The sequence below is a fragment of the Triticum aestivum genome, chromosome 3A (genome assembly GCF_018294505.1).
Source record: "Triticum aestivum cultivar Chinese Spring chromosome 3A, IWGSC CS RefSeq v2.1, whole genome shotgun sequence".
Classification (NCBI taxonomy): Eukaryota; Viridiplantae; Streptophyta; class Magnoliopsida; order Poales; family Poaceae; genus Triticum; species Triticum aestivum.
Genome location: NC_057800.1, coordinates 748326810 through 748337023, shown reverse-complemented (window position 1 = coordinate 748337023; position 10214 = coordinate 748326810). Strand labels below are relative to the sequence as shown.

The following is a 10214-nucleotide window of genomic DNA, read 5'->3' as shown; positions in this document are numbered from 1 at the left end:
AACATGATGATGTGATACTGCCATGCTATTTCTACTGGTCTCTCTGCTAGTGCCTTATCGCTCGTTCACCAATCTCCATCCTCACCATGGTCTCTGTACTCAACAAGGGTGAACTCTACAAGTTCTAGTAGGCTCCTCGGTGACTCCTCACAGGAGAGCTTTTGGCCTGATCTGATGGAGCTGAGAGGTATGCATGCAAGTTTAGCTGATTTCCTTTACTGATCTGTAGCGGCATAGTTGATTTGTCACAGTAAAAGAGATAGGGCGGTCTGATTGTGCAAAATGAACTCTACATATGTATAGCTCTTAGTTCTTGTTACAGTCAAACATGAACCATTTCCACATAGAAAACCATTAATTAGAGATGTAAAACGAAAGGCTTATAGCATTCTGTTGTCCAACTGTTTATATTTTTTAGAACTCTATTCTCAAAATTATAATCCCGAGTAATGCTGCAACAAGTCAAAGGAAGAAGTCAAACCTGAAGAAGTGCAGGGAGGAAATTACAGCTGCGTGTGTCCGGCTGGTTCAGGGGATGTGCAGGGCGGCCGTAGCCATGCGGGTGTCGAGGCAGGCGATCTCGCGGATGGATGCCATGCTGCGAGGGTAGGTTCCTGGGCGCCCGCTATGTTGATGACGGATTCGACGCTGCGAGCGGCAACAATCGGCGATGGCGATCGTGCAGGGAGGCGACGGTGTTGGTGGGCGGCATCTGGTGCGGTGGTGACTCAAGGCAGACAAACGTCGAGGTCAAGGGCGAGGGAGCAGATTTGATTGAGTTTCCTTAGTTTGCGATTTGATTGCGTGATTGTAGGGAAACACGGGAGGGAGCAGATTTGGTTGTGTTTCCTTAGTTTGCGATCTGATTGCGTGATTGCAGGGAAACATGGGATTGGTTGTTGGAATACTCCTCTGGTGGTGGAGTACGGTCAGTCATTAGAAATTGCTAAGTACACACCATCCCGCTATTAGATAAATGATGGCCGTTAGATTGAAATTTGTGGGACTAATTGTGTGGTTCTGACTGGGTTGTGCGGTGTTGTGGGGGCTAATAGTGGGGTGCGTGTAAGAAAGTTCTTGTTCGATTGTTTAATAGTAGTGAAGAAAGAAGTGGAGATTGGAACAAAGCCTACGTGCGATACTGCGATGGAGCTTCCTTTTCAGGGGATGCGGAAGGTCAAGCACAGGTGATTTTTCTGGATTCTGATATATGTGATGTCGTTGTTTCGGTTGTTTCAGGAGATGTTGCACTTCAGAGGATTGCGTATCTATCAAGCGGTTATTGACGAACTAATGGAAAAAGGACTCGCCAATGCTACACATGTTATACTTGTTGGAACCGCAGCCCTCTCTCACACACTGCTAAAGGTAGAAGAAGACACAAGACACAAGAAATTCCGGGCCGGCGCACAAACGCCGCCATGGACGCACGAACGCCCCAATCCTTTTCCTCTTTACAGTGGCTACATGGCTACCCTCGGCTCCACACCGGCGCAACTCGATCAATACATGGAGGAGGGGTTTTTATACCCGTGCACACACACCACACGGCCGGCACACCCGGCAACTAACTCACGCACTAAGCTAACCACTACATGCACGATTCATATCCATGCATGACCACATGACTCGCCGGGCTAGCCCATGCATGCACTAGCATGACCCGGCCAACCATCTAGCTAGCTTGCAACTAACTCCCTCCAGCCGCGTGCACGCCGCACCTGGCTCCAACAGATCGCAACGGCTCCCCGCATGCAGCTCCTCCACTTCACGAACGCAACCACGGGCTCACGCCGGGGGACACACATGCTACGGACTCAACCTGGTCATCTTCATGCCAGTCGCCTTCGCCGTGTGCATGGCTTATTGCCATCAATACTTAATTTGCTGGGCTAATATAAATTGAGCAAGAGCCATTAGTACAAAAGTTGCATTCTGTGCTACAAATGTTAGTTGTGATTTGTGAACAAGAACCATGTAAAAATGATTTTTTTTTCATATTTCTACGCATTTCAGGCCATCCTTACAGGTTGTTCTGCTGGTGGTCTAGCAATGATAGTGCATTGCGACGATTTTAGTGCACGATTTTCTCACAAGGTTTCGGTTAAATGCCTTGTCGATGCTGGGTTTATTCTTGACGTGTAAGACTCTTGAAAATAAAATAAAAAAGTAACCCACTAGCATGGTATCTGAACTAAAAGTGCCACTTTTTCTAACAGAAAGGATATATCTGAACAAAGGTCCTTCCGATCTCTCTATGGTGGAGTCGTTCATCTCCAGGTTAGCCACTGGACTTGCTTAAAACTTTAATAGCATGCCTTATTTTGTAACCAAGATTTCTAGTTATCTTTTCCCCCTTTTTGCACTTCTCAAAAACACGACTTTTAGAAAAGGCTTTATAAAACTCTTGAGTTTGCAAGTGGTTAGTTGTGCAACAGTCGGTAAAACACACAATATTTTTCTGTCCATGTGATGATGCCACTTTGTACTAAATGCCACTGAGTTTCTTCTGTATCTCACAAATTTTGCTAATTTATTTAGAATGTTAGACAAGTGTTGCCCAAGGACTGCCTTACCAACAAAGAGCCAACTGAGGTAGTTTCAACTGAATAACATGATATGCTTCGCACTCTTAAGCATGCCATCAGGTTATGCTAGTAAGTTCGTTAGCTGAAATAATTGTGTTCCTAGTGTTTCTTCCCTGCGGAACTTATTAAGAGCATCCACACCCCCATGTTTATTGTCAACTCTGGGTATGATCCAGCGCAGGTAATTTTATATTTTCTTCTTCTCGTTCTTATTTCTACTCCATTAAAAGTTTCACCATTTAATCGCTTATCCTTCGCTATAGATACGAAATGTGATCGTACCAGCTTCGTCGGCTCCTGATAAGTCGTGGTTGAGTTGCAAGGATAATATCCGGAACTGCAATTCCACACAAATTGATGTTCTTGATGGTTAGCTTAGCTTGTCAATTTTTCACTCTCATTAAGCATCAATGTTTTTCCCTGTTTGTGAAACTCTAAATATTCTGCTACCGCATCGATAGGACTAAGGACCACGATGGCTGATGCATTAAAGGTTGTTAAAGATAAAGAGGACTGGGGATTTTTCATCGACTCATGCTTCACTCATTGCCAAACGGTCCTTGATGTCTCATGGAATTCACATAATTCCCCGAGGCTTGGAAATAAAGTAGGCAGTTCGAAATCCACAATAAATCACATTATTTGCTATCCCATGTTGTTTCTTGGATTGATATTGTTTCACTACCATCTTATATATGGAGCAGACCATTGCAGAAGTTGTTGGAGATTGGCACCGTGGAAGGACGCAAGGAGTGAAAGAGGTTGACTGCAAGTATCCGTGCAACCCAACATGCAATAGTCAGTCACCTTTATGATTTGGTATTACATTGCATTGGTTGAGGTTTACTATGTAATGTAAAGAGTGCAAGAAAGAAAGAGAAAAAACAGCAATCATCAAAGTGAAAAGTAATGATCATATGTAATAAAACAAGTGTGGTCAGATGAATGATGGTGGATCGTGTGAAAATGTCAACGGAGCAAAAAAAAAATATTGTATTTCAAGCACCAAATCAGTATGGAAAATTTCCCAAAAATGATGAGTTATTCAGTTAATCTATCTTTCTATATACCAATATATCTATCTATTATATATAAAATGTACTTTACGGGCTAACCAGAAAAAGCATAAATAGCTTAGAAAAAGGACAGAAACTTTACCATCTCCACCATACGTCGCTCGTGCAACGGTGTGGCTCATGGTCTTGCTCAACTTGGTTATAACAACAAGCGCACTGCAGTGTGGCTTAGATCGGTTCCCTCTGAGATTGATTTGCTGTATTCAAACGATTGTAACCACACTGGTTAAGCAATGAAATCTCTTTTTTCTCGCAAAAAAAGCTTAGAAATTACCACAAAAATTAGAAACATCTGACCATTTAATAAATTGACTGGAACTCTATAGCTTTTCGATATAAATTAAAGAAAATTACCCACCTTTGCCATTACATAACCCACCGGAGGTTACAGATTCCACGAGAAGTTATTTTCCTTAGGTTGCCCTCACGTCTCCCATACCTAGCTGATGGACTAACCTAAGAAATCTATCTATCATACCATGCACGACCTGAGCACCTCCATGAACCCATGACCTAGGCGCCTCCTCCCCCTGCTGATCCATTGATTCATGTGTCGCATCCTCATGGGAGCTGCCACAAACGCTCGACCTGGATGCCCCAAGTCACCTTACCGAGCTATTCCACCCTTCCCTGACCTCCATTGGTTCCTCTACTACGCCCTCTTGTGAGCCGCCACAAATGGTCAATCTGGGAGCCCAATCAAGCCTCCTCCCCAAGCATCAATGGTTCCTCTATTGGACCCTCAGGGACTGAAGTCTGCACGTGGTGACAAACCACATCTATGGTCCACCGATACCATATCATCGCGTCTTGCATCATCGTCTTTGATGGAGTTACAAAATGTAATTTCATGTAACTCCCCCTTTGATTATTTCCCACCGTTGATTTTATAATTAACAAGGGCATTACGGTCCTTTTTTCCAGAAACTTTGTCAATTCGCTCTGTCAATCCCTCGCATGTCGTCCAACCCATCTCGCGAGAGGGAGGCGCCGCCTCGAGGACCCGGGAGACGCCGCCGGCACCGCCGCAAGGTCCTGGAGGCGAACCCGCTGGGCTTGGTCGTAGTGGCCGCTCCCCTACGGCCCCGTGGACGCCGCCGCGAGGTCCTGAGGCGATGGCGCTGGCGCGAGGTGCTGGAGGCGATCCCCCGGTTGTGCTTGGTCGTAATGGCCGCTCAACGGAGCAAGGTACTGCGCCCCCTGCCCCCATCTCTTCCTTCCCTCCCTCCCTGCACCTTGTGCGGGCGGTAATCTGAATTCCCTAGATGAAATAATCTGGATCTCTGTCAGTACTGGTTTGGCAATGCAAACAAATGTGTTTAGACAGTACGTACATTATAACTTCTGCCTATTTCTTGGTCTGAAACAAAACAATCTACCTAGCTATGCATTCATCAAGGGAATTCAGTGCTAGATCGTTCGGTGATGCCAACAGCAGAGAAAATGAACTAACAAGTTTTGAGTTGTGGGTTGGATGTAGTTGGGTTGAGCTTTTCTTAATAATTTGGGATAAGTATATTTTTCATCCTCGAAATCTGGTGATAGTATAGAAATCGTCCCTCAACTCTGAAACCACTAAAACTCAATCCGTCAACTATTTAAACCGGATACTTTTAGTCCCTCACGACGCTTAAAGTGGTTTCAGTATGACATGGACCCGGTTTTCGTCCCTCGTGATGCTTAAAGTGGTTTTGTTTGTCCAGTTTGGTAACAACAAATTGTATACTAACTAGATGGTTTCAGTTCCAGACCATTTTATAAATTGAATGGGATTCATAGCAGATTGTTCACATGATTTTAGACAATTGTGTAAACTGAATGCATTGCAGATTGTTCACTTGTTAATAGATGATTGGACAGAGTACGGAACCGAACAGATTGCATGACAAACAGTCTGACAACCACAAACATAGTACTCCCTCTGTCCGGAAATACTTGTCATCAAAATGGATGAAAATGGATGTATCTACAACTAAAATACATCTAGATATATCCATTTCAATGACAAGTATTTTTGGACAGAGGAAGTACTGATTAGTCTTACAAGCAAACCACAAGGAATTTCTCAAAGTCTGACAAAGTAAATGAGAAATACTACAAGCAACCACAAACATGAATTCTGACATAACCACAAGGGATAACCACAAACATGAGTACAAGTACACTAGTCCAGTAGTTTTGCTGGGACTTTCTTTGCTCTTTTATTTCGAAAAAAGTCCATTTTACTATCCTGAAAAAAGTTGGTGGTTCACATAACCCCCTGATCTTTATTTCTGTTCCCTTCACCCCCTAAACAATCCCATACCGGACAAAATCGGTCCCTATGGTGGTTTGACTCAAATGGCTGCTGATGTGGCAGTGGTCAACGGTGGTTTTGACCACAGGTGGGCCCCCCTCATCAGGCTGGGCTGAGATAGAGGAGCTCCAGCCTCCCCTTGCGCCGACCCCGCCGCCTCCGGCCGATGCCGGCGACCGCCGGAGTTCCAAGCCGCCGCGCTGAGCGCCCTGCTTCTCCTTCCTCCCTTCTCTTTCCTCTTCCTTCCCTCTTTTCTAACCCCAAATCTCCCGCATATCCCTTGTTCGTCGCCTGAAGCTCATGGTCGCCGTCGCCGCGTCGATCCCGCGGCCGCCGGCCTCCCCTCGTCACGCCAAGACGTCCAGTAGCTCCGCCATCATCGTCTCCTTCACCCTCGCTGAAGGGCTCGGGCTAGGAGGCCACGTACGCTCGCCATCGCCATCGTCTTCGTCGACGGCCGCCGCATCTTGTCATCGATTTCGCTGTGTCCATCGACACCCGCGCTCACTAACCTCGTCCACGAGCTCCGCGGTGAGCTCCTCTGCCGATTCCCCCTTCGATCTGTGCCCGTGTGCGCCGCAGCTGCAGCTACCCCCGTGCGCTCGCTCGCTGCTGCTTTGCTTGTGGCTGCTGCTTGTGCCGTTGTTGCCTTGCTTGCTGCTGCTGCCGGGGTACGCGCTGCATCGCGGGGGTCAATCCGGTGGTCGTAGGTCCGCCGGGGGTGGCCTTTGCCGCCGAGACGAGCGCCCGAGCTCCTCTCTGCCCCGCGGACGAGCGACAGAGGAAGGAGACAGACCTCTCAAGCGGACCCCGCCTCCTTTAGGCCCCACCCGTCAATCTCAACCACACCTGCCAAGGGAGGCCCACCTGTAGGTCAAAACCACTGTTGACCAATGCCACATCAGCAGCAAGTGGAGACAAACCACCCAGGGGGTTCTTTCATCCGGTATGGGTTTGTTTAGGGGGTGAAAGGAACAGAAAAATAGATGAGGGGTATTGTGAACCACCAACTTTATTCAGGGTAGTAAAATGGACTTTTTTCTTTTATTTCCTCCAACTTGAAAACTTGCAGCACCAGATGTAACATTGACTGTAAATGATCAACTGGACTGCACATTTACTGCCACATTTGAACTTGAAGCAGACATCCGAAATATTACTGCACATTTACTGTAAATGATGAACTAGACTGCACATTTACGGTTACATTTCCAGTCAAAACCAGGCCACGTGGGCGATTTTAGTCAAAACCGGGTACACGTCGTACCAAAACCACTTTAAGCGTCGCAAGGGACAAAAGGTATCCGGTCTAAATAGTAGAGGGACTGAGTTTTAGTGGTTTCGAAGTTGAGGGACGATTTCTATACTATCGCCAGAGTTCGAGGATGAAAAATATACTTATCCCTAATAATTTTCTTAGTTTTTCATGGATTCACTATTATGTGTCTCATTGCCTTTTCTACATGATTTTAGTTGTTTGCCCGAGGCCTATTTTGGGAAACCAATTGCTTTGATGTTACACTTTACTGTCGTCACGATTGAAATTCAACATAAGAGAGTACATTTTTCATCCGCCACATGATTGACACCAATTGTTTATTTGTATGTTATATGAAGTAAGACATGGCCGATCGATCCTAACTATCCTCTGTCCTTTGCAGGTGACGACGATGTTTTCTGAATTGTGATCTCTCTCCCGTGTTTTCGGACAACAATGATCAGTAGTAGCAGTAGTCCTTTGCACAATTTTACTTCTCTGTGTGCAGTTTAAAAACTAGGAAAAAATGGGAGCCATGAATACCCGCATTGCTCTCATATCATCTCCATGGATGAAAAAGGGTGTATAGTGCCATCGTTGTTCATCCTCTCCCTTTGTCACGAGACTTGTCTGAATCAACTTAGCTGACAGAATGGCTACCTGTCTCGTTTTTTCATCAGCCATCACCTCTGCAGTTTTCTTGGCACGAAAATTCAACAAATTTACGTGTTGATGGAATCTGGAGATCTAGAAAAGAAAGCTTATATTACTAACTTTTGTTTGTGTTTTTGTCAGCCGTGAGTGCACGCACGCGATAGGTGGTCTAGCACGGAAATGATTTGCTGCTTCCTGATGAGCAGGAAATGAATTGATGCTTCATAATGAGCAGATTGACATATTTAAATGACATGTTTGTGTAGGCAACACTGATTTTACGTGGAAGATAAAATCAGTATTTGCAAGGTGGTTCAGTTCAAGAGAAGGATGCAACTTGAAAAGTAATGGAAATTAATCTGATATGGAAGATAGATAAAAAATGTCTCACATCGTTCCATCCTTTGGAGAGCAGAACCTACAGTAAATGTCACTAAGGATATCCTTCCTCCCGACCCAGGCGAAGACACAGAAGTTAAAAACTCAAATTAAATCCTAGTAAGAGAATCTTCAATAGCTGCCCTATAATAGGGCATAACCACCTTTTAGGACATTTGGGGGCAAAAACGAGCCTCCAACGGGCAGCCCAAAAATAGAGCACTACAAATATACAGCACTTGGGCAACTGCCACAAATCCAAGCCCACAAGTACCGCTGTTAGTCGTTTGGCCCCGCAAGTACCGCTGGTAGAACCAGGGATCCTACCGGACTTGCTCCGTAGGTTGTAGGGGAAGGATGGAGTAGGATGGGGCGATGATCGGGCGCGCCGGCGGCTGGGCGCCGTCGCATCAGAGGGAGATGGCGGCGGCGGCTAGGGTTAGTGGCGGCTAGGGTTCCGGCTCCTCTGGGAACCGGGCAATAGGGATAATAATATTCTTATTGCTTAATTCCAAAAAGAGTCTTACAACCTATATTTATAACCTAGATAACTTGCATAAAAATTAACCTAAGATAACTTGCATAAGAATTAACCTAAGATAACTTGTGGGCTAAGATTGCCCGGTGGGTCTAGCTAAACCGGCCATAACACTTCTCCCCGCCTGCACAAACAGCTCATCCTCGAGCTGTAAGGTGGGGAAGCGCTTGCGGAACTCCTCGAGGCGATCAACCAGCGTCAAACACCTTCTCGACAGCTGGGGCGGCCAGGTCGGCAGCGACGGTGTCCTCCGGAATGTAGTCTGCAACCTCCAGGTAGAAGAGTCGCGGGCAGGCATGGCCGGGCGTGTAGGGCTCGTCGCAGTTGAAGCACAACCCTTGGCGGCGACGCTCGAGTAGCTTGGCTGAGGTGAGCCGGCGGAACGGGCGCGCCGCGGTGCGGCGAGGGGTGCCGCAGAAGCCTACGCAGGCCGACCCTGCGCGGAATCCGGCCCGGGTAGCGACCCAGCGGTCCGGGACGGTGATTCCTGCTGGATGGCCACCGCGCGCATTCGAACGCGCGGGCGTAGTATATGGCCGACTGGAGATCCTGGGGTCCCCGAAGCTCCACGTCCACGCGGATCTGATCCAGAAGTCCACCGACAAAGAGGTCGGCTCGCTGCTGCGCCGTCGCGCCCGACGCATGGCATGCCTGGGCCTGGAAACGGTCGGCGAAGTCCTGCACCGTGGAGGTGAAGGGAAGGCGGCCGAGCTCCGCCAGGCGGCTCCCGCGAACCGGAGGCCCAAAGCGAAGAGGCAGAGCTCACGGAAGTGCTCCCAAGGGGGCATGCTGCCCTCGTCCTGCTTGAGTGCGTAGTACCAGGTCTGGGCTGCACCGCGGAGGTGGTAGGATGCCAGCCAAAGTGCGCTCTAACGTGAGCGTGCGTTGGCCATGGAGAAACTGCTCACACTGGTTGAGCCAGTTAAGCGGGTCCTCCGTGCCGTCATAAGTGGCGAAATTGATCTTGGCGAACCGTGGCGGCGTCTGGGTCGGCGCGCCATGGCCGACCGGCTCGGTGGTGCGGAGCAGTGATGATGACGGCGCCCGGTCAACGGTGGGGAGGCCGTCGTAGGCCCCCGCGGAGCCGGACGAGGCCCCAGACTGCAGCGTGGGTACCGGTGGGTCCCCGGCCTCTGTGTAAATTGGCGGTGGCGACGTCCCGGTTAGCCAGGCCGGGATCGGGGACGGTGACGGCGGAAACCGGACTTGCTGGATCAGAAGTCCTCCGGGTGTGGACCGGCCCAGTCCGGAGCTGGGCGGCGGCGGTTGGAGCTAGACCGGCGCGAGCGGCACGGTTGGCGCGGCTGGGGTCGGCGTGGGCGGCGCGGTTGGCGCGGCTGGGGCCGGCGCGGGCCACTGCGGCGCTGGGGCAGGCGCGGGAGGCGCTGGTGGCGCCACGAGAACCGGCACGGGCCACTGCGGCCAG

At 48.6% G+C, this 10214-nt stretch overlaps 1 protein-coding gene across 1 annotated transcript; it reads left to right on the top strand.

Moving 5' to 3' along the window:
* Positions 1 to 467: 467 nt before the first annotated feature.
* Positions 468 to 3584, top strand: LOC123063722 (pectin acetylesterase 5-like). The gene is made up of 7 exons (XM_044487624.1): positions 468 to 2141; positions 2220 to 2280; positions 2542 to 2595; positions 2692 to 2769; positions 2852 to 2957; positions 3050 to 3195; positions 3293 to 3584. The coding sequence occupies exons 1-7, from the start codon at positions 1984 to 1986 to the stop codon at positions 3401 to 3403; spliced, it is 714 nt and encodes a 237-aa protein (XP_044343559.1). The 5' UTR covers positions 468 to 1983; the 3' UTR covers positions 3404 to 3584.
* The last annotated feature ends 6630 nt before the right edge of the window (positions 3585 to 10214 follow it).